This window comes from Epinephelus fuscoguttatus, linkage group LG14 (assembly GCF_011397635.1).
Source record: "Epinephelus fuscoguttatus linkage group LG14, E.fuscoguttatus.final_Chr_v1".
NCBI classification, from domain to species: Eukaryota; Metazoa; Chordata; class Actinopteri; order Perciformes; family Serranidae; genus Epinephelus; species Epinephelus fuscoguttatus.
The window spans coordinates 42,844,269-42,869,915 of record NC_064765.1 but is presented as its reverse complement, the minus strand read 5'-3'; the positions used below and the strand labels follow the sequence as shown (position 1 = coordinate 42,869,915).

General features: G+C 37.5%; 1 protein-coding gene across 11 annotated transcripts in view; it reads right to left on the bottom strand.

Moving 5' to 3' along the window:
• Nucleotides 1–10,828: 10,828 nt before the first annotated feature.
• nrxn3a (neurexin 3a) overlaps nucleotides 10,829–25,647 on the bottom strand; it is a 735,897-nt gene continuing 721,078 nt past the window's right edge. For 9 of the 11 annotated variants that reach the window (XM_049596227.1, XM_049596225.1, XM_049596232.1 and 6 more), the window contains one exon: nucleotides 10,829–12,967. In XM_049596227.1, coding sequence (XP_049452184.1) covers nucleotides 12,663–12,967 — 305 coding nt within the window. In that variant the 3' untranslated portion in view covers nucleotides 10,829–12,662. Of the gene's footprint in view, nucleotides 12,968–13,390; nucleotides 13,590–16,506; nucleotides 17,021–25,647 lie in introns of those variants that run through there. The other 2 variants (XR_007450902.1, XR_007450903.1) reach the window with 1 other exon arrangement.

The window sequence follows — 25,647 nt, the reverse complement described above, 5'->3', positions numbered from 1 at the left end:
TTGAAAAACAATGTACCCTTTGATGACCGCATCCTGCCACTTCATGTTACCCCGGGGGGGAGACAAATGTCTCTGTGTGCTAAGACTGAAATGTATGTTGCAAGTGATTATTCTGCTTGTTCCTCTTTGTTGACCGTTTGACATGTCCTGACTTATACATGCACATGATCATGTCTTTATCTGAATGGTACTTTGCTTGAACCCTGTCAAAGCACAAGATTGATATGTGTAGAATTCAATATTAATGTCAACTCTCTAATGTAGCCATACTGCCATCTTGTGGCGGAGTTAAGAAGAGATACGGTAAGGAAGTCAACTTTATATATTTTTAATGAAGATATAATTAGGGATTATTAATCAACTTGTTGCATGAATACGTGCTTCTTCATTTTGTTTCTCATTATATATTGTCATTGAATTAATCAATCAATCAATATTTGACGTAAGCTAGCTGATACCACGGCATAATAAGTGTTTTGATTTAATGTTAATCTGTATGTTTAATTGAATGTTAAGAATCCGTGTTGACCATAGTGGGAAGAGTATGCGTCCCTCACGTGTAACATATCAAAGTATACGACCTCGTATCAGTAAAGCATTAAAATTTCCTCTGATTATATCTCATGGGGATATATTTTTCATCACGAGGGAAACCCCCCTCATCAGGGCCGCTGCCCACTTTTTGGTTCAGTCAAATACCCATGCGCTTGACGTGGTTCGCTCTCGTGTGTCGCCGCTCTTGTTTTCACTCGTTTCTGTGCTCTTGTGTTTTGTTTCTCTTCTCTTGTTCTTTTGCTCTATGTCTTTTGTTAGTTATTCCCTATTATTCGTACTGTGATTTCTGCCGTTCATCTTCGCTTTTTACCTTTTTGTTATGTGTAAGTTCCTTTATTACACTTTTAACTCTTTTGTGCTCACGAGCAAAGTTATTTTGAACTTTGAAATTTATCGATCCAGTTTTCTTTTATCTCCAGTGTTGTCAACGTTTTTACGCGTAATAGACAGCAATATCAAACGGCCAGCGATATTGTCGTCACATTATTATAAGCGAGTAACCAGAACAAAGGAGACCAGCACCTGCCAACCAACCTCTTTGCCCCAGATTCATCGGAACCAGCTGCCAGCCACTTGCCACAGTGGTCTTCCTGCCCAGCCCACAGGCCTTCTGCAGCGCGAACCGGCCCACTGGGCACCCACAGGACATCGCAACTTCAGCCACTCTCCCCGCTGTGAAACAGGCGTGCCAGTCTGCTGGTAAATCTAGGAGCAGCCAAGCGACAGTCCAGAGGCCCTAAAGGAGCTTCACCTATGATCCCCGCCAGAGGTGGGTAGTAACTAGTTACATTTACTCAGTTACATTTACTTGAGTAACTTTTTGCATAAATTGTACTTTTCAGAGTAGTTTTAATGCAAAATACTTTTTACTTTTACTTGAGTTATATTGTTTTAAAGCAACAATACTCTTACTTGAGTACAATATTTGGCTACTCTACCCACGTCTGAGTACATAATTATTATTTATATATTACATTTATGTATATATATATATATATATGTATATGTGCAGTATATATAAGAATATATTTGTGTTTCTTTGCCTTAATTTATGTTATGTTTGGAAAGATTTAATTTATTTTTGTTTTAGTTAAAGGGGTATTGTTTAAAATACATGAATTTGCAGATTATTATTTTTGATTTATTTATTATGTTTATGTTCTTATTTTACAAATAAATCAGACGTTACTCAACAGTTACTCAGTACTTGAGTAGTTTTTTCACCAAATACTCTTTTACCCTTACTCAAGTAATTATTTGGATGACTACTTTTTACTTTTACTTGAGTAATATTGTTCTAAAGTATCAGTACTCTTACTTGAGTACAATATTTGGCTACTCTACCCACCTCTGATCCCCGCTGTTAAAAGTAGGCCAAAACTTCCATAACTTGAGTGGGCCGCTGTGTGGTGAAGAGGGAGGTCGAACAGGAGGCTTAGTTAATTGTTATTATTGTTATTATTAGGTCTAAGTGAGTGGTTTTGCGCATTCCTACGTTCTCCATTTATAATATAGGCTATTTTAATATACTCTCCCACTATCGCCAAACTAAGTAAATCACACGAGTGCTACTTCTCATTTCATTCCATTTATATACTGTTAATTTTGTGCTGTGTCATACAATCATCATTTGATATCATTTATTCAGTTGTTACTTATTTAGTAAATAAATCTTCATTTATCGCCAAGTCGTTGTCTGTATGTATCTTGTGGACAGGAGCTGAGATCACTGTATAGAGGATTCATAACCCAGATATTGAGATTGATTCATTATTGATAAGCGTGCTGACGAATTAATAAGTGATTTACAGAGTTATTAATTTGATTAGTCACTTCCCTCGTTAGGAGGGTGGTGCCCCAAAATTTATTATTACAAGTGCAAATATTCTCAAAGAGGTATTTCCCCTACATTTGTGATATTGGGCTTTATAAATAAAATTGATTGATTGATTGATTGATTGATAAAACCAGCAAAACTGCCTTGAGGGTTGTCACTCAGATTTTTTATTTGCTCTACTTGCTTAAAAATTTATGATTATAAGCTATAACGTGTTACCACACTAACAACACTTACCATACAGTTTCATAAGAAATGGAAATACAGTGAAAATGGCATTGTTATGCATCCCTTTAAGCCTTTAAAATAAGCGAAAATATTTTTTTCAATCATACATTTTCTTCATTCAAGTTCTGTTCCAATAGGGCTGGACAGTGTACCGATATTAGATCTTATTGTGATATGAGATTAGATATTGTTATATTGTCAGATTTTGTAGATCATAATATCGTTTTCCTGGGCTTAAAGTGATAGTTCAGTTTTTTAAAGGGGTTGTATGATGTACAAATAGCCTCTAAGTATATTAGATGTAGTAGATTGCTCTTTGCTCTCCCTCAGTTACCCACAGCAGTGCAGAGTGCAGCCAGGTAAACAGTGTATTTTCACTGCCTACAAGAACTCCCATCTCAAAATAATACCACAGGTTAAGTGTACGCCATGAATACTATTTTTTCCAGTGCATTAATTGGTCGGAAGAAAGTTTATCTGGAACTAACTGACTCAAGTCATGTATTTCTCCGTGCAGCCTGCGCGCTGAACTTGCCAGCTCTGTGTTGACTCATATTGTTGCATTTAATTTGGCCATGTCAACTAAACATGCTAACACATGAAATGCTCTGATGAAGGGCACCAGGCCAAAACGTTAGCATGTTTAGTTGACATGGCCAAATAAACTGGTGAAATCAAGATGTGTCTACCTTTTCTGAAGATCTGTGTGTGCTACCTGCTTAACTCTGGGTAATTTGGAAACATTGCTAAATAACCTTAAGCTGAAAAAAAAAGTGGTTTCGGGGGTTGATGATCTCATAACAGTACATTTGCAAGACATTTCCACCAATAGTGATAGAAGAACTAACTTTTATTTTTGTCTTTCTTCCTCAAAGTTGGCACACTGAAAGGACCATTTTCAAAGACATGTAGTCATCATCAGTCCTTTATTCAATTCTCAGGAGAACATTGAGGGAAAGAAAATTATTAGATGGTGGTTTTATTTTGGTGTAACAATTGGGATCTTTTGTTTTTAGGTATATCTGTTTTTACCTTATTATGATACACCTGTGAAATGTGTTGTGAGTCCACGTCTTCCTTATTTTGTTGTTTAACATTTTTCTTATGGGAGCGCTAAGACAGACATGAATAAGGGCGAATTCAGATGGGAGCAGGCATTGCGTCACCTTACTGCAGCGTCAGGCTGCAGTCCGGCAAAAGTTGACTCTGGATCAATTTTTTTACCGCCGGCCGCTGCTAGTTTTTTCGGCACCTCATGTAGTCCGCACTGGATTATCTGTGTTTTTCCTGCAGTGCCTACTACCATCTGCATGCCTCTAAATTGCATGTTTAAATTGGTAAACATTTAATAATTAGCAATCTAAAAGCAGACACTACTCTGTTTACATTGCCAGAATGTCTCATATAGAAAATGTAAATGATTTTTAAAAAAAAATAATAGTTCACTTTGAATTAGGCTTGTGCCGATTTCCGGTTTAACCGGTTTGGTCCGGTTTAAGAGCTCCACCCGGTTTAATTCAACCGGATAAACCGGAGGAGAAAAAAAAAGAAAAAAAAGAAAAGCTTTTCATATCGGCGGCATGTCAAGGGATTATATTCAGCTTATCTTGCATTGTAACATGCATTATGACAACTTAATAAGGTTTATGTTTGTTTATAAATGAAGTGGAGGAGCCTACAAGTGTTTTTTAGTTTGTCTCAGAGGCTTCAGAGGAACTCCGCAGCTCCGCTCAGCTGTCTGCTGCTGCTGCTGCGAGAGATCAAATTTCATTGGGGGCGGGGAAAAGTGCGAGGGAGTCAGCAGTCATTCAGTTTGTTGCCCTAGTAACCCATTTCCACTGAAGAAGTTCCTGGTACTATTTGGGGGGCTGGAACTACTACAGGAACGTCCTCTCGCTCAGCCCTCTCAACCTCCGTGTCTCCACTGAGAGAGCGGAGTCGGAGGAAGGTTCCTTGGTGTTCTTCTGCATCGTCTTCTTGTGTAACCTTGTGTGTATTGGCAGTTAATACAGCATTACCGCCACCTAGTGGATTGGAAGCACATTACACCTATAATAGGCTTTTATTGGGAAAAATAGCTCAAATGCCACCCCCAGTGGTAAAATTAGGTATATAATTCGATACATCTGTTTGGTTAGATATTTGGCTTTAAATCGGACTGGTTGGAAAATTTTCAAACCGGCACAAGCCTACTTTGAATGATAATTTAGTCATTATCTACTCACCCTCATGCCAATACAAGGATGAGTGAATTTTTTCAATTCAAAAACACTCGTGGAGTTTCACACAAAACAGCCTGCAGTCTCCTCCCAATAACTGACATCAACAGCGTCTTTGTTGCAAACATTACAAAACAACTAAAAAAAACCCACATAAAATGCCTCCATACTGCTCATCTGGTGAAACCCAAGTCTGCCAAAGTCCCAAAGTTGACTTGAAAAGTCATAATTTACATCATGTTTTTAGTTGAAATCCTTAGATGGGAGCTGTGTTCACATGTCTGACCTGTGGGTGTGAACTGTAGGTGTGCTTGAACATGACTCAGAGCTACTCAGAGAACCTGAGAATTCCGGCCTGAAAACATGGTGTAAATAAGTCAACTCTGCATGTTGGGGCTTTGGGAGATTTGGATTACACCAGAAAAGACCTGGAGGCATTTTAAAAATGTTTTTCACGTTACTGTTTAATGTAGTTGTTTGGGAAAATGCTACAACTGTGAAACTCCAGGAGTGTTTTTTGGACTAGAACCTTTTAACAGCATGAAAGAACATGAAAGTGAGTAGATACTGACTGTATTTTCATGTAAAGTGAAATATTTCTTTAAGCATGTTAAAAGAAATGGTAAAAAACGAAATCCTACTTTTTACAGGAAGGACTTCTCAGCGAATCTTATTGTGTCCTTTTTTTCCCCTTTTTCCTTGCAGATGCACAAAAGATCAAACTGATTGCTGCCAATTTGGAGGAGGATTCTTCGTTATCTGCCGCGTTGCACTGTCATTTCTGGTACAGATTCATTGACCTTTTGTGGTATGTTTTGTTTTTACTTAATGCACTGTATAGATAGGATTCTAAATTAAAAGATGCTTGTCCACAAATATATCCAGAACTACAGTTTACAGAACCCCCAGGGGTCAGGAGAATATTGTAGAAAATAATAGAAAATTGAACTGGAAAAAACAAGCTAAAAACAGCAGATCACCACCCTGTCAATGACTCTCCACCTGTTTCAAAGGTGAAATTATGAACTCATCATGAGAGACATGGAGAAATATTTTCTGCAGAACCTTTAATGAAAATGTCTGTATATGTAAGGTTTTTTTTTTTTTTTTTTTTTTTTTTTTTTTTAGGATATTTTACTTTCATTTTACAGTTTTTTGTTTTGTTTTTGCTGCCAGTCATTTGACTGTATTTTAAAGGTGTTTTGTGTTTTGGGGTTTATTGAAGGTGTTTGATCATAATAATTTAGTAAAAATCTGTAAAATTACATTATTTTTCTACAGAAATTTTAGAATCGTCACTTTATTGAAGGTGTTTGATTGTAATAATTTTGTAAAAATCTGTAAAATAACAGTATTTTTGTGCAAAAACTTTAGAATTATCACTTTATTGAAGCTGTTTGATTATAATTTAGTAAAAATCTGTAAAATAACAGTATTTTTCTGCAGAAATTTTAGAATTATCACTTTATTGAAGGTGTTCAATTGTAATAATTGAGGAAAAATCTGTAAAATAATGGTGTTTTTCTGTACAAAATTTAAAATGATCACTTTATTGAAGATGTTTGATCGTAACAGTTTTGTAAAAAAAAAAAAAAATCTGTAAAATAACGGTATTTTTCTGCAAAAACTTGAGAATTATCACTTTATTAAAATGTTTGATTGCAATAATTGAGGAAAAATCTGTAAAATAACAATATTTTTCTGCAGAAATTTTAGAAGTATCACTTTATTGAAGGTGTTTGATTGTAATAATTGAGGAAAAATCTGTAAAATAACAGTGTTTTTCTGCAGAACCTTTTAATGACAATTTCTGTAAATTTAATGTTTTTGCACTTTATTTGAATTGCAGTATTTTACTTTTATTTTACGGTTTTTGTTTGGCAGCCGTAGCTGCCAGTCATTTACCGTTTTTTTAACATTTTTTTTTTTTTTTTTTTACAGTGTAGATAGATCTCTATCTCTCTCTCCATATATATATGTATTATATATATAGATCAATCGATATGTGTATTGCTATTAGTAGTTATAGAAAGTCAGATTGGTAAATTTAAATTTTTCGTTTGAGATGAAAAATAATTATTCTCCTTTTGAGAAAGTAATTTTTCTACAGTAACAGTCACATAAACATTCAATAGTAACTAGTGAGTTCTGTCACTAGAGTGATTAGTCTATTTAAAATTTCCTGTGAAGAAAATAAAAATCACATAGTTTGTAATTAATCACAATTTAGATCAAAACACACAAAATGTTTTTGAATGGTAAGACAACTCTGTGTGTTTAAATACCTTTAAAATGAAATCAGGCTTAATATAGGTTAACTAAGGTTCAAAAGAAATTGTTTTGTATAATGATACGAATAATGGTAATGGGATGGCAAAGTTAAGACTTAACTTAAATCAATGTTGGTTATTTAAGACTCATCAATTGTAGACAGTTTGAATTTGTGAACCAAACTCAGTTAACCAAACAACCAGGAGAGGGCGCTGTTCAATTTGCACACCAAATGAAATGAGGCAAAGTAAGCAGAAGAGGGCGCTGTTCAGCTTGCAAATTTGATGTAATGAGAGACAGCAGCCAGGGAGGGTGCTGTTCAATTTGGAAATTCAATTTAATGAGGCACAGCAACCACAGAGGGCGCTGTGCAATTTTAAGCCTGCAATGCAATTGGGCAGAATAGCCCGAGAGGGGAGTACTAAATAGTAGAATAAGATTAGGGCAGGAAGTGACGGTTTAGCACCACCCACTGAGTGTCTTCGGCTGTTTCGCCTCAGCAGCTCACAACTACTCAAAACACCCAGGGCAAAACATCATAGCCATCATATTGTAGCAGTTTAGAATTTCACTAAACCCACATACAGATGAGCACAGCGGCTTCACCCGTTTAGCACAGTTACCCAAGCAGGGCAATCAGCTAACACTTTATCGTTCGGCGACAATTTCATTCACTCTTACCAAAGCAGTGAATCACTTTAAAGCTCGGCAACAGTCAGCGCTGTTCCAACACAAGCGTTACCATAGCAACAGAAACAACTTTTACCTCTTCACTGCCGTCTCGCAGCTGTCTCGGCTAGGTAGCTAATCTAACCAGAAGACACAGAGGGTCTGAATTAATTACAACTACAAACACAACTACAAATAACTTTCTGGAGTATCGCAGCAAAGCTGAATTAAAACAGGACACAATTATGATTCCGCGTTTCACGGCAGTCAGTGTGTCAAATAGGCCTTTCTTAATGCATACGGGACGCTTCACATGCAGATATCTGAGAGATTATAACACAAATATGTAATTTACCATGGTTTGAACGCGAGGATTTAAATCATCTAGCTTTTGGGTTAAGCGTCATCCACCCAAAGGTTATACTTTACTGCCGTTATTAATGCTCACACACAAATCAGAAGTACAAAGAGTGAAACACACACGATCGATCCTCTAGTGGACAACCTGCTCAGAATATGCTAATATGATAAACCTTACGGGGGCTATCGGGGAAATGTATTTCCACTATCGCCGTTAAAATCGTCAAGGTTTGTCTGTTTGTATGACCTGTTTACAGGAACAATGATTTGATAAGGCCTCACATGGACAACACCAGATATGTAGGGGAAATGCCTCTTTGAGAATATTTGCACTCGTAATAAATTTTGGGGCACCACCCTCCTAACGAGGGAAGCACCTAATCAAATTAATAACTCCGTAAATCACTTAATAAATCGTCAGCACGCTTATCAATAATGAATCAATCTCAATATCTGGGTTATGAATTCTCTATATCGTGATCTCAGCTCCTGTCCAAAAGATATATACATAGACAACGACTTGGCGATAAATGAAGATTTATTTTAACTAAATAGGTAACAACTGAATAAATGAATGGCAAATGATGATTATATGACACAACACAAAATTAACAGTATATAAATGGAATGAAATGAGAAGTAACACTCGTGGGAGTTAGGCCTACTTAGTTTGGTGATAGTGGGAGAGTATATTAAAATAACTTATATTATAAATGGGGAACGCAGGAATGCGCAAAACCATTCAGGGCTAATGAAACCTAAATTAAAATCAGGATAATTAACTAAGCCTCCTGCTCGACCTCACTGTTCACCGCACAGCGGCTCACTCAAGTTATGGACGTATTGGCCTACTTTTAGCAGCAGGGATCAAAGGTGAAGCTCCTCTTGGGCCCCTGGACTGTTGCGCTGCAGTTCCCGGACTGTCCAGCAGAATGGAACAGCTGTGTCACAGCAGGAGGGGGAAAGCATTTGAATTTGCGATGTCCTGTGGGTGCCCACTGGGCTGGTTCACACTGCAGAAGGCCTCTGGGCTTGGCAGGAGGACCACTGTGGCAAGTGGCTGGCAGCCGCTGGTTCCGATGAATCTGGGGCAAAGAGGTTGGTTGGCAGGTACTGGTCTACTTCGTTCTGATTACTCGCTTATAATAATGGTGAATACAGTATTGTTGGCCCTTCGATATTGATAAGTTATTATCAACGCGCAAAAAATTTTGAAAACACTGGAGATAACAGAAAACTGGATCGACAAAATTTAAAAGTTCAAAATAACTTTGATCGTGAGCACAAAAGAGTTAAAAGTGTAATAAAGGAAATCACACACTACAAGGAGGTAAAATATGAATAAGCACGGCAGAACTAACAGTACGAATGATGGGGAATAACTCGCAAAAGACTAGAAGACTGAAAAACTAAGAACAGAAAAGACACTACTAGAATGAGCAAAAGAAGGGGGAAAAAAAGGAAGAAGGGACGAAGGGCAAAAAAAAAAGGGAAGAACGGACCAAGCGGAAAAAGGGCATAAAGGACCGAGCCGCGCCGAGCGCACGGGTATTTGACTGGCCAAAAAGTGGGCGGATTTGATCAGGGAGGCTTCTCTCGTGATGAAACATATATCACCATGGGAAATATTCAGAGGAAACTTTAATGCTTTTCTGATACGAGGTCGCACACTTTGATATGTTACGCGCGAGGGACGGGTCATGGGGGTTTTTACTACCCAGACATTATTGTACATAAACCTTGTTACTTGGTCTATACTTACTGACGTACTTTCATGCATCAGTTAGAATTAAACAACATTCACATTAAAATCTGATGACAGTTTCATTATTTGCTCATTTTGCTAGGCCACAGCAAATCAAATCTGATCAAACTACAACCACACAGTCCTGATGAAGCAGATTAGCTAAACAATGATTTTTCCCCATTTATTTATTTATGTTTAATGTCACGCCAGGGCCACACTGCCAACGAAGTGCTGCAAAGCGCAGCACACCGAAATTCTCGCACAAGCCGGAGCATTTCAGTTCACATCAGACGTGCATTTGTCCACGCCGGTCGACAAGTGCTTCTGCTCCCAGCTGTTGTCTCTGTCACATTTGGGGCTGTTTTTCCATCATGGGTAAGTAAATAACCTCATAAAATTATACACTATGTTTTCCTAACAATTGTACATGTATGTCCACTTCTTAGTAATTAGTATATGTATATGAACACACACACATATATACATCGCATTTGTCAAACGGGGTATTTTATTTTGAAATTTGTTTTATTCTGAAAATTGACCGGATGCTGTTGTTGTTCCTTTGTTTGACTTCCTGCCTGGCTTGACACATTCGTTCGCGGCTCACGCAGAAAATAGACCAGACGCCGAAACGATTGCTGCAGGGCCGGCTGCGGACCTGCGCTGCGTGGCGCGGCCAGCATGGAAGACACAATCAGTTAACATGGGCGCCGAAAGGAAACTGGATTCGCTTCGAGGCTATTTGCAGCGCTTCCACGTGCGGTGTGGCCCTGCCGTTACACAGAAAAACTAAAAATTTGATAGGGTCTTTAAAACTGTCTCCTTTTCCTGTTGAGTCTAAATGACTGTATAGTAAGAATGAGTTGTACTCAAAGTGGTACTGTATTGCCATGAATAATTGAATGATTTGATTTATCCAAGGACTACAGCATGATTTCAGAGAAAAAAAGTGTTTTATTTGCTGTCAAACTGATGAAAAAGGTTATGAAAAGAAAGTCATAACACAAAAAATATGAATTTCAGGCAAGGAAAACACTGCACCTCCTCATAATCAAATGGCAGCAGAAAACAGAAACATAACGGGACAATAAAATATTGTTGACTAATGATCAAAAGGTGACAAGACAATGATTTGAGGTGACCAGTCTCATTTAAAAAAAGAACAAGAAACCCCTCACCATTTTAGCTCGTTTGAACTGTGAACCCCCATCCATTATAGCCTCTTTGTCTTTCTGTATTTATCATAACTCTGACTTAATTCTCTTTGAAAAAGAAATATCACTAATGTAACCCAGGACAAGAAAGCCAAGATACAGAAGGAAGGGCACCTTGTATTTGTAGGACAACTGCAAGTAGTTAAATATTCATGCAACTTTAGAAACATCTCTGGTTAGATCTCTAGGCTAACAATACATTTTATCCTTTATGAAATATCAATATGATTTTCCACATTGTGATTAAAGTTTTTCTCCATGTAAATTAACAGTTAGTATATTCTGTCATGAAATACGCTGATAAACCATATGTTTAGTCTGTACAGTAGAAGTACTAAAAATTACAACTGTCATGGTATATGTACAATTTCCTACCTACAAAGTACAACAGCTAGCATGTAATAAAATATGTAAACAAATTTCCTGTTTTTTGACACAGTTGACTGTGACAGCAGATAGAATTCACACTTTCAACATTTGATTTATTTCTGTATACACATTTCTTAACAGTGTTGTAGTAATGCAATTGTCTTCCTCCTGATACCTCAGTAGAAAAAGAGAATGACAGGCAACAAACTTACATACAGTTTTGCAAAGAGATAAAACCACCATTGGCTGTGCATCAATAACGGACCTTTTCTTTAGACATTGTTTTGTCCAGTTTAAATTTTTGAAGGGTTCAAAAAGAGGGCCTAAGTTCTGATCTGATAGTGAAGAACTGTTTGGCATTAATTATAAGAACATGGTCAAAGTTGAACACTGCATACTGGAAATTTACTGCACTGGACTTTACTGTAGAATTAGGATGGCATGCACTTTACTATCAGTTGCTTTTTACGCAGAGAACCCATCACTTCTATTCATTAAGTGAGTCTCACTGTCAAACAATGAGAATAATTGTGGTGAATCAGATGCCAGAGCAAATAGATTTTAGGAGATCTGCCGATGGCAATTTGCTCACTTTGTATCATTTTATCCACAGACATAGTTTTCTTCACTTGCTGTTGTTTTATCATTTTTTCCCTTTTGCTTAAAGCAAAAATATGGTAGACACCACACTTGTGTTATGTATAAACCATAAAAAAATTCTCATAGTCTGATACAACAAGAGTCCTTTTTTTAACCTTTACAATAATGGTGTTCCTGACCCCCTCTTGTTAACACTACTTACATGCTGAGAATGTATAAGATTATGAGCCTTTTGTAATTAACAATTTTACAAAAAAGTTTTTTCAATGCCAAGGATCACATAGCTCTAAAAGTCACTTAGGAGAATGATGTAGCTATGGAATATTTCTATACTGATAATGTCTCTGACCAGATAGAAGAGTAAGTTCTCTAAAACTGCTATTTAGCCTGGTCGTTATGCTTACAATAGTAAGTGTGCTTTATATTACAGTACATATCTTCAGTTCAACTACTCAGCACAGTATAGGATTATTCAAGTTCCATGTTATACCATCATTTGTCATAGCTCCTTGCAAGGAAACTGATAAGTAAATGTTCTCTCAGTGCTTTCTTTCTTCATTCTCTCATGTTCACGAAAGTCTCACATAGTACAGTCACACATAATACTCCTTGTCCTTATTTTTTTGTTTCTTGTTGCTGCCTTTCAAGCTCTGCTGTTTGTCCTTCATGACAGCGCCATTGCTCTGCACTGCTGAGTTGGTTATGTAGTTCCTGCTCTCGTCCACCTGGTAGGAGCCTTCATCCCTGTTCCTGTACTTATACATGGCATACAGAAGGATGAGGATGCACAGGGCAGCGGCCGCAACTATTCCGATGACCATCCCGGTGGTGCTGCTAGATTCACGGACCACTTCCGAGGGCCCTGGAACTCGCCTGACGCCCGGCTCTGTGGGGAGTGCTGTGGGTATATTATGGAACATTGGGGAGGTTATTAATGGGCCCCTCAGCTTGGTGCTGTCTACCTCAAAGGATGTGGGCAATGGAGCAACACTAGGACGGGCTGGGGTTTTAGCTCGCGGTTATTCATTTGGTCAGCCGGCTGTTTGGCCGGAACATTGTGGAGGGCTGCGGTGGAGGCAGAGGTGGCGGTGGTGCGGCTCTGGTCGGCGGTTAGTGGTATGGCGGTAGTGGTACTCCTACCACGTCTGGAGATTGAAGGTTTGTTAGGTCTAAAAGTCTTGGGCGTGTGAGCTTTGTAGCCACCTTCAAAGCTTGACGTGGATAAGGTCTTATCTGTTACCAAGGAGAAGGTCGTGTAAAAATCTTCATCATCAGTAGGGGGCAGGTTAGACTTGAACGCTTCCCCAGAGCCATACCCCGATATCACCAAGCCATCATCATCACAATCATCGCTGCCTCGGTCCGACAAGCAAGGTACCCCCGCCTCAGTGGCCTTGGACAGGGACTCTTTGGTGGTCTCAATAATGGTGAGGAGTGGGTGGTGGGTTGAGGGAGTGGGAATGAAGCTACAGAGGGGTGCGCTAATGGATCCTGAAGTATTGGGATGACTAATTCAGCTCCTAGGGTTGGACAGAGATAGGCAGTCATGAAAGATGGCAGCAAGTTTTTTTTTTTTTTTTTTTTTTTTTTAATGAAACACATTTAATTAGATGCTACTGGATAGAGAAACAAAACAGGTGACAACAAAACCCAAACCAAAATCTTGGCATATCAATTTACACCTCTTTAATCAAGACAAAAGAAAGGAAATAGGCATAAATCGTATGTAAATTTCAAAAGGCTTAAGAGGTGTGTAAGGATGAGCCAGAAATTGAGCAAAGTTTGCTTTAAATCCAGTGTGCTTTCTATGGTTAAGTAATTGGTTCTTTCTCAATATCATTTAAGTAACTTTTAATGTAGAGTGCAATCTTGAAATGTAAAATGGTAAACATCATTTTGCTAAATACAACTAAATGAAAGTGTGCTCAACAGTGTAGTCACATTCAAAAGGTACTATAATCACTATTAATCCTATTTTTCCCACTTTTTGAATAAGAAGGAAATCTTCTAATACTAAAAAAAAAAAACACAATTCATTTCACAGCACATTAATTAAGATGAAATTAATGGTATTATCCAAACTACAGATTGCTATTATAATAGAAATGACAGACTGACAACAGTGTCATTGCTCAATGACTCTCACCATCTTAAACCTCTTGAGTAATTATGGAAAAACAGAAAATTGTGGTCATAGTTCTACAACCTTTCTCAGACACAGAACTGTTCTGGAGGAAAGTGATCTCAAAATCAATCTTAAAGCTAAACCATTTGTGGAAAGTAAATATCCAAAAATTTGCATTTTGTCACTACCAAGAAATGTGTGCATGTTAGTTTTATCAGTGTTTGTACATACAAACTTTTCTAGTTGCTAATTTACTGTATCAGATAGTCAGGTTCACATTTGTGCAAATTTCATTAAGGGTATTCCAGATAGTGGAGAGATTTTGTCACAAAACAGAAAACACTAATCATGTACGTTTCATTTACCTGTCATCCAAATGTTGGTGGCATTAGGCTTGGTTCATTATGGCTTATTTTTATCCAACAATTCATGACTCTGTCCTAAGAACAGCTCTGTGACCAAGAAAAAGCTGTCCAGCTCCAATGACTTTAAGTTTATATAATGTCAATGGCAGAGCAAAGTCACCTGAATGCTCAACCTTTATGAAATATGTACTCTATTTGCCTTGAAGGCTTTGGTAGACTGCTTGTTAAACAATTTAGTCTCAATGTCTTTTTCTGTATTATTTAAAAACATGATGTAACATGATGATGGTTGCTTAACCATGCCTCCAAACTGTAAATGGCCACATTTCTTACACTGTAATTATGTTGCTCTGTCTTTGCAGAGTCTTTATGAGGTGTTAAACAACTTCAGTTATAAAATACAATTTGTTCTCTATTCCTCTGTGCCACAGCACGGCATAAAAATGGGGTTGGGGTTTCGGGATGTCTGTTCGTCTGTCTGTATATCCGTCCCGTTTTCCCATGCGATATCTCAAGAATGCCTCCAGGTAATATCCTAAAATGTGGCACAAATATCCTCTTGGACTGAAGGACAACCTGATTAGAATTTGCTGGTCCAAAGTCAAAGTTAAAGGTCACTGTGACCTCACAAAACATGTTTTTGGCAATAACTCAAGAATTTGTATGCTAATTATGACAAAATTTCACACAAATGTTTAATAGGATAAAATGATTAAGTAATGACATTTCATATCCAAAGGTCAACTTTACTGTGAGACTACAACGTTATGTAAAGCACTCTTCTAGCTCATCTACTCAATGCCATAACTCGGGAACAGAAGAGGAGACATTTGGTCAGATACTGAATTGGTAACACAAATCTTGGGTGTCTACCTTGAAACTGTTCTGAGTGCTTATATCATCTATGATGCCAGGTTGAAAATGTGGTTGAAGCATCCACGTTTTAGTATGTGTGGCTTCTTTGCAGCAACATTCATAGTTAAAGCATTGTCTGCTGTTGTGGGTGCATATGCGTTTGGAGAGACATAGCTTTAAACTGCAACTTTTTATGTGATGTTTGCATCATGATCTTCAATGCCAAACAGGACATTTAAGCAAAAATAAGCAGATATTCTGGTGACAAGGGCACTTTTTTGGGGGAGAAGTTCAAAAGATGTTGGACTCATTTATCGTGGAAATGTGATCTCTAGCAGGTATCATTGGAGTGAACATTCAGAGTGCCATTGACATTAAAAGTATCCACTGCCATCAAGCATGTGCATACTTCATCTTTGATGCACATTGTGTATCAATTAAACTGTAATTTAATTCACAAATAATTACAAACACCAACATATACATTCACAAACACAAATCTCTGTGGATCAAACAAATGTCGTTTTATTCTATAAATCAAACAACAAAACACTAATAAAGACTCATTTATCAGATTCAGTTATCAGTGTCTTCAGTATGATTGGAGATGCAGTTTGTAAGCTTTTAGACTACCTATTTCAAAGAGATGTTTGTAGTAGGTTGGTAGTACATGTAGCACTGTGTTCATATACAGTACCACTCAATGATGACTAGTGAGTCAGCCTATACTATAGGACTTGATCCTATTGAAACACGTGGTGTATCATAGGATTTCTGAGTTGATTATTGTTTTTGATTAGTTTTGAACAGGAGTCATTTATATGAGGAAATTCTACACTTGTTAGACAGCAGTTTAAAACTAGCACCCACCTGTTTTCATAAGATTGGTGTTTCCTACAGGACTAAATAATTCAGTGATGTGAAACTGTTTAAACTGCGACATGTAGCACCAACTATGTTTATTCATCACTTGTGTTTGGATACACAAGAATAAACATTTTGACATGCTCCAATCACCACATTTTACAAACTGCATCTTCAAAAAAATGTCAAATGGAGTGTAAACATACATACTGTATATCGTCAACTTACATCAACAAATTGCCCGCATGATTTAGGCATGAAGAAAAGAATTTACAAAGGAAAAGTTGTGTAAGAATGTTGGATAGCCACATGGTACCGTTACAGATCATTTTATTCATTGTAGACTGTGTTCTATCTTAAAACACGACGGTACAGGGAGGCAACAACACATACATCCACAACACATAACATAAAAATAAACACCATAATTCTGTTTTTTATGTTTTGTTTTTTCCTTGTAAATAATTTGTTTTTACAAAAAATTGTTTTCATTCCAATAGACTTCAATAATATCTAAAATCTATTCATGTTACAGTTTTTGCTTTAATTGTAATTTGATCTGTATAATGGATGGATGACTTTATACTCTAATATCTCTAAAGACAAGGGAGAAGGTGAAGAAGGGGTGGGACCTATGAACATACTACATAGGAAATGAGGGTGATGAGGATGACAGTGTAAGTCAGTTGCCATGTCCATGTAAAGGCAGTACGAAGCGGTCGGGCGGCATTAGAGCTTTTGGCTGTAAGGAAGGGATGGGGATATACAAACAATGAGCAATATACATGCCCATCTACAGAAAAGAACAGAAGAACTCTAACACTGACAAATCTGACAAACCCTAAACTGCAACTTCTTAGCCATGCAATTCATTTGTTTTTTGTCTTAGAATCAAAATATTATTAAGCAAAAATTAATTTGTTTTGTAGATTTTTTTTTTTTTTTTTTTTCAAATGGAAGATATGTGAGAAGTGGATCTGAAACAGCTTCACCTACTAATTTGTGGGCTTTTGCACATATTTTTTTTTTTGCACAGAATGCCTCAAATTGAGTTGATTGTGTAACTGTTTTTATTTTTCAAACTTTTACTTTTTTATTTAATATTTGCCAAGAAGCATACTGTAGGAAATAAAACACACAAGTTAGTCACTCAAGTAGTTCCAAATCCCCCCCCCCACCACCACCACAAAAAAGAAACGTCTAATAAGAACAAAAAATATTTCGCACTTTGATTTAAATATTATCTGATTGACAAAAAACAAAAATAAAAAAACAAACAAACATACTTAATAAGCCAGAAACCATAATCAGAACCAAAATGGCAGAGATCAATTGGATAAATACAAAAAAAAAATATGACCTGTTAAAATTATCGAATGAAAATGTTTAGATGAAAGAACAAAGCCAAAATTTTGCACACACTACAACCAGGTGCATACAATATAAAACAGATACTGCTGAGAGAGGCACTCGACTGGAGGTCGGGCGCCTCTCTCATGCATTTCTCAATAACAAATCTATTTGTAATGTTAGTCTTGAAACATGAACCGGCCGTGCAGTCTGGTCTACATCAGAGAGAGATGGTACTGGCTGAGAATGGGTTATTATAATTTCTCGGTTTAGTATTAGTCTTACTGCAGGATGTTGATGCATGCTTAAAGTAAGTTGCATTTAGGGAAAGTAGAAAAGAAACAACACAGCAAACTGGGAGCAGGTAAGACTGACCAATGGAAAATTGTGTCCCAATCCCTTACTATAAAGAGAATTGAGGTAATGTAACATTTTGTACTGGCAAGAAACAACATGCGATACTTATGATACAACATGTATGCAGACAGATGTCAGTGAATTCTGTATGCAAACTGACACGGTTGAGTATACATAATTTTGTCACTTTACCAGTGTGGACAACACCCCCAACCCCCAGCCCAGCCCTAACCCCCACCCAAAAGACAAAATCTGGCTAAAATTAGTATGTAGTATGCAATTGGGACACAGCTCAAGTTTATCAAATAGCAGTGAGGAAGTGGAGCAAAATAAAAACACCAAACATATATTAATAATATTTTATCATGTACAATTACATGAAATGCTATTTATTTCAAACTGAATTATGATAAAGAGTCAAAAGACACACTTAAAGCTGATATCCATAACATTGTGAATGTTGTCGCCCTGTGCACTGGTGAAAGGCCGAAGTGTAAACTAAGGTACCAACTATTGACGTTACTGATGGAATTGGGCTGTTGAATTAAATAAAAATAAAAACATGTTATACATGACACCTCCATTGTTGGCACTGTTGAGCATGACAGGTGTGAACCAGCAAGCAATGGCCAGCTAATTTGTTTTTTTAAATTGCAGTTTATAGTAGGTATGATGGCATTTAAAGTCACTCTCCACTCAAAAATGTTTTTTTCTGTTGTGTATGTCTAACATCATGTCTGACCTTGACTATACTGACTTCAATCCATGCAAGGTTTGTCACTAGACATTCACTTTCCTGTACTGAAGGAGGTGATGCCTGTCCATTTCCCAAAAATCTGAGATTCAAACATATCTCAAAAAGCCTCATATTAGATTAGATTACATCACTAATATGAAATCCAATCACTGTCTAATACGGAAAACACATACAGATTTCAACCCAACATGTCACGCTTATCGGTTAATTTTTTTATACAAAAATAACAGTTAGAAAATGTATTCATTCATTACCTGTAACATCTTATCCTATTCACACAGGGTTCACACTGGACTGTGAACTGTTATTGTCATGCATTGTTGTGTCTGTGTGTGAGTGTGTGGCTCTGCTCGCCTCTGTTTAGACAAAATTGACAAATATGTGGAAGTATGAGATGCATATATATATATTTATATATATAAAGTATATATATATATTATATATAGATATTTTCAGAGTATTTTCTTGCCAGATAATACTGGCTCATGGAAAAAATAGACCAGACACTGAAACTACCACTGCAGATTGCAAGCTGGCTGGGGTGCTCGGCCAGTGTGAACAGCCCAATTGGTTAACATCAGCTCCAAATGCAAGCGGACAGCACTTCACAAATCTGCGCTTCCGCTTCCATTGTGAACCCAGTGTCAGGGTCATGGGGGACACAGGGCTGACACATAGGGACATTCATGCTCATAGTCACACCTATAGGCAATTTAAAGTCCCCAACTAGCCTAACGTGCTTGTCTTTGGACTGTGGGAGGAACCCAGAGAAAACCCACGCAGACATGGGGAGAACATGCAACTCCACACAGAAGGGCCCCAGCCAGGCGGGTTTGAACCCAGAACCCTTGGTGTGAGCATAGGTGGAAACCCCCTCTCCTTCTTTGGAAAAACGGGGAATTGTCCCCCCCAGTATATCATTTGAGGAAACTATACTATTTTACGCTATGCTGGTTTGTGCCAATTACATACGCAACATGATGCATTTATAACTTTAAAAAGAGTGCACAATGGTTTTGGCCATGTCTGCATACACCGGCACACAGCAGCACTCCACAAGACTGACTGTGGATCAGTGAGAGTAAGTGAGAGTAGAGGAAACTGAGCTCCAGTAAGTAACTACTTTGCAACAGTTCACTCAAAACAAGAGACATGTCAGACACCTTTATTTACTTCTACTTTTCAACAGAATAAAACACATTACCAGTTGTAACCAGACAGCATTTTGTTCACTTCATTACCTCGCAGTTAAATCTTCAGTGTGAATGTAGCAGTCATACAAACAGCATATTTAAGATGTCCTACATTCAGAGGCATAATTACTCAACTTGTTTTGAGAGAAGCCACAACAAGCACGTTTTGTGTGAAATATTTTTGTTTGATTTAGTGGGGTTGTTCATTGAGGGATTTATTCTGCCTATAAATTTGCATTTATTTATATTCTTGTGAAGCACTGTAGCAGAGATAAAAATGACTGACACTTATTAAATGACCACGTAAGTATACGACGACAACATAAATTCAAACAAACCATCTTCATCGTGATTTTCAGTCTTTGTAATGAGAAAAACGACACCCATATTTGATGTACATTGTCACTTACTAGTCATTCTTGGTAATACATGTTGAACATAAAAATCTTTATATACGGGCTACGGTATTGCTAAGGGATGCTGTTCTAAACATTATTATATGGAAGCGAATCGTGACTAATATTTAAATTAAAATGTATTTCCAGAAATGCTTTTTCATTTTAAGAATGTGGCTGCATTATTTGACTCATAAATAAAATTAATCATCAATCATCCTATTTGCATTTTAATTTTCTTCTTCAAGACTGCTCATTCTTTTACTTAATTAAAATGAAAAAGAAAAAGTCATTTGAGATTTAATTTTCAAAATATGCCCCAGCAAATAGATTCCAAAATTCAATTTGAAATGTAAAATTTGAAAATTAAAATGCATTTACAGAAATGCTTTTTCATTTTAAGAATGTGGCTGCATTATTTCACTCATAAATAAAATGAATAATAAATCAACCTATTGCATTTGCATTTTCTTCTTCAAGACGGCACATTTTATGCCATAATCAAAAAGAAAACAAAGAAGACATTGCTATTTCATTTTCGTGGTCTGCCCTGCAAAATAGTCACCATAATTCGAAAATGATTTGGCAATCTGAGCGGCGCAGGAGAGTGACGTCAGGAGCCGCTCTTCTTCAGCTGACCATGGTGCTACCCATCTAATACAGTAGGGGGCGGTGTGCACATTTAATATATGGATGCATCACAGATCATGGCGCTCCCTGAGATTGTGCTTTCTAAACATCGGAATTTCCCAAAACTGAATAAATACCACACATAGCAACACAAAACTGCTTTGCTAGCTCAATCATGTTGTAACTAAGATATCTGCTGGAAAAAATAATTTTTTCATGGACTGTTCACTGAGGATACGGAGTTAATACGTCCGCTGACTTGACAGTCATTTAAACTGGTAGCAGGTGCCTTGTCAGTGTTGGTAGGCACTAGGGTTGCTACGGGTTACCTGCACAGCTGTGGGCGTAGGTGGTGATCAGTCACATGTAGGTTAGATAGGGGAGTCACAGTTTATCAGTGTTATGGAATGAGAATCAGGGGAGGCCACACACAGTTTTTCAACCATGTCTGTGTGTGTGTCGAGTGAATGGGTTTTCGTTATAATCATTGTATTTTTGTCCTTTTGCACGAGCTCGTTTTAAGTCTTTTTTACACTCGGCTTTTTGTAGGTGTTTTTAACGTTTTTGTAAGTCAATAAAGTGTTCAAAGCGTACCATGGAGGGCCTCGTGTTTGCACACCAACATGAGTTAAAAATGGCTTCGGATTCCCTCAATTGGCATTTTTGTAGTTGGACTGCCGATACACTCAGCTTGAGTTTATACTTTGTAGACATTGTGATTTCCCAAAACTAAATAATAGTCCAGCAACTTTTCCAGAGGAAACCCTGTGACATTGACACATTAAATAATTTTCGTACATACTGCCTTGGTTTGATTCTAACCCATACAATATGGTTGTCAAATATTGAATCTACTCGTGAAATTAATAAATTATGCACAGCTAAGATTAACTATGATATGGAGTACCTATTGACATCAGTGTGTAATAAGCCTGGCGGCCATAGCTAACAATCTGCAGTCAACAAAGACCCTTGTAAACTTGTATACGATTCATAGATATATTTACACTACTATTAATTCAGCTTTCAGCATGATCTTGATCATGATAGAAATTAAACTGCATCATGCCATCTTGCTGTTCTGCATTAAATTCATTCATTCATTCATCTTCTAACCGCTTCATCCTCTTGAGGGTCGCGGGGGGGCTGGAGCCTATCCCAGCTACATCGGGCGAGAGGCAGGGTACACCCTGGACAGGTCGCCAGACTATCGCAGGGCTGACACATAGAGACAAACAACCATTCACGCTCACATTCACACCTACAGACAATTTAGAGTTATCAATTAACCTAGTCCCCAATCTGCATGTCTTTGGACTGTGGGAGGAAGCCGGAGTGCCCGGAGAGAACCCACGCTGACACGGGGAGAACATGCAAACTCCGCACAGAAGGGCTCCCACGCCCGGGATCAAACCGGCAACCCTCTTGCTGTGAGGCGAGAGTGCTAACCACCACACCACCGTGCCGCCCTCTGCATTAAATTGTTAAGCAAAAAAATATCCATTGATCAAAGGAATTGTTGGACTGTATGTTTATCTATATTATCTATTTTTATTTAATATCAATAAATCATTGCATACATAAGTAATCATCTTAAATATTTAGGCTAATATAATTTAGATCTGCCCTGTAAAAGTGTGTGTATAGCGCACTGAATGAGTGTTTGGTGCGAGTTATTACCGCTTGTCATAAGAAAACACAATGCGCTCACTTGTAAGGTCCTCTTCACACCTAACACTCATTGAGTGCGCTATACACACACTTTTACAGGGCAGATCTAAATTATATTAGGCAGCTTTGTATGTATGAAAATTATTTAATGTGTCAATATCACAGGGTTTCCCCCGGAAAGGTTGCTGGACTGTGTGGTAGTTTTTCAGTTTTGGGAAATCACGATGTCTACAAAGTATAAGCTATAAGTACAAGTATAAGCTGCTACCAGTTTAAATGACTGTCAAGTCAGCGGACGTATTAACTCCGTATCCTCAGTGAACAGTCCATGAAAAAATTATTTTTTCCAGCAGATATCTTAGTTACAACATGATTGAGCTAGCAAAGCAGTTTTGTGTTGCTATGTGTGGTATTTATTCAGTTTTGGGAAATTCCGATGTTTAGAAAGCACAATCTCAGGGAGCGCCATGATCTGTGATGCATCCATATATTAAATGTGCACACCGCCCCCTACTGTATTAGATGGGTAGCACCATGGTCAGCTGAAGAAGAGCGGCTCCTGACGTCACTCTCCTGCGCCGCTCAGATTGCCAAATCATTTTCGAATTATGGTGACTATTTTGCAGGGCAGACCACGAAAATGAAATAGCAATGTCTTCTTTGTTTTCTTTTTGATTATGGCATAAAATGTGCAGTCTTGAAGAAGAAAATGCAAATGCAATAGGTTGATTTATTATTCATTTTATTTATGAGTGAAATAATGCAGCCACATTCTTAAAATGAAAAAGCATTTCTGTAAATGCATTTTAATTTTCAAATTTTACATTTCAAATTGAATTTTGGAATCTATTTGCTGGGGCATATTTTGAAAATTAAATCTCAAATGACTTTTTCTTTTTCATTTTAATTAAGTAAAAGAATGAGCAGTCTTGAAGAAGAAAATTAAAATGCAAATAGGATGATTGATGATTAATTTTATTTATGAGTCAAATAATGCAGCCACATTCTTAAAATGAAAAAGCATTTCTGGAAATACATTTTAATTTAAATATTAGTCACGATTCGCTTCCATATTATTATTGGGTGTGGATGCTGGAAGCATTCACAACCTATGTTCTTCTACTACCAAAATTCTTTATTTTTCTTATTATTATTCTTCCGCCGCGTTTTTCAACATCAAATATCTTCAACATACTTCAGCCGATTCAAACCATTCAAACTTCTTCTGATTCAGCTTTATTGGGACATTATCGGAAACTTTCAAATTTTTCCATAACCTTCATATTTTCCCGGGAATTCAACGTTAAAATTCCAACTTCTATTAAAGCGGATGGAGTGAAAACGGTTGGACCGCTACTAGTTCCACAAACTTCAACCGATTCAAACCATTCAAACATGAAAATGTTCCGCTGAATTAGGACATTCACGGATGTATTCACTTTTTTCCTAACATTCATACTTTCCGAGATATTTCCGATTTTTCCCATATCCTTTTCCCATTGGGAATGCATTACGGAATCCTCAAAAATCTAAAAATTTCACCTTTTTTCAAACTGTGACTACCCATTCATACTTTCAGCTAGAAACTCCATTCAAAATGGAAAATATTCATCATATTGCTGAAATTTTACATATGATTCAACTTTTCAATACCATTCAAACTTTCAAAAATATTCAGCGTTTTCTGAAACTTTGTTATAATGGAAGTCAATGAGAAAATCCTTCAAACTCACTCATCTTCACCCACACATCACGAATTCATACATTGACGTAGAAACTCCATTCCAACTCTCAAATGTTGACGCTGCCATCGACTTTCAGGAACTAATTCAAATTTTCAATATCTCTTTTAGTTTTTCTACAAAGTCAGTTTAAAATACATGAAGTTTTCAGCCCTTCTCAGACTTTATAATGGGTGTGTATTGTGTGAGCTAGAGTGGGTGATGTCATCGCTAGAGTGAAGAGCAGCTGTAAACTCATCAAGAAATTTTCTCTTCAACTCGCTCATACGGCCACAATTTTCACTGTACATACACAATTTATACCACAAAACGTAGGAAAATTTGTCCTGCTCACATAAATGTTGACATGGAATCTGTCACACGTACACATTTTTGCTGAGCAGCTCCAAAGTGAAGGGAGCGCCGATTTTTTTCTCATTCACTCCCATGTAATCTGAGAGGAGAAATTTCTGGAAACAGCTGAGGTGCAACACATTTGTAACTCGCTCTGGTGACCCCATTTTGGACTCTAGAAATATAAAACATGACACGTGCGTTCACGAGAAGTGGCTCTCTCTCACCATCACTTTATTTTCATGATGGGACCAACGGTTTGGGTATGGGAAGAATTTGTTCGAGGAGTTCAAACCCATTAAAAACAGCCTTTGCTGATCTGCTCTCTCATGAGCTCTCTGTGTGCCCCTCAAGTGCAGGCAAGTCAGGAATCGCCATGACAACGGCTGCAGACACAGACACCCACACACAGCCCTCTACTCATACTTGAATTTTCTCTTCAACTCACTCATACGGCCACAATTTTCACTGTACATACACAATTTATACCACAAAACGTAGGAAAATTTGTCCTGCTCACAGAAATGTTGACATGGAATTCCACACACTTACACATTTTTGCTGAGTGGCTCCAAAGCGAAGGGAGCGCCGATTTTTTTCTCATTCACTCCCATGTAAATTGAGAGGACAAATTTCTGGAAAACAGCTGAGGTGCAACACATTTTAAACTTGCTCCTGTGACCACATTTTTGACTCTAGAAATATAAAACATGACACGTGCGTTCACAAGAAGTTTATCTCTCTCACCATCACTTTATTTTCATGTTTGGACCAATGGTTTGGGTATGGGAAGAATTTGTTCGAGGAGTTAAATCTCCTCTAAAAGAGCTCTCTTGTCTGTGTTCTGTCTGTCTCTCTCTGCTCTTCTGCCAGGTGCACCTAGTTTATTACCATGGCAACCGCTGTGCCACACAAACTCATAGAAACATGATGTGTGTGTG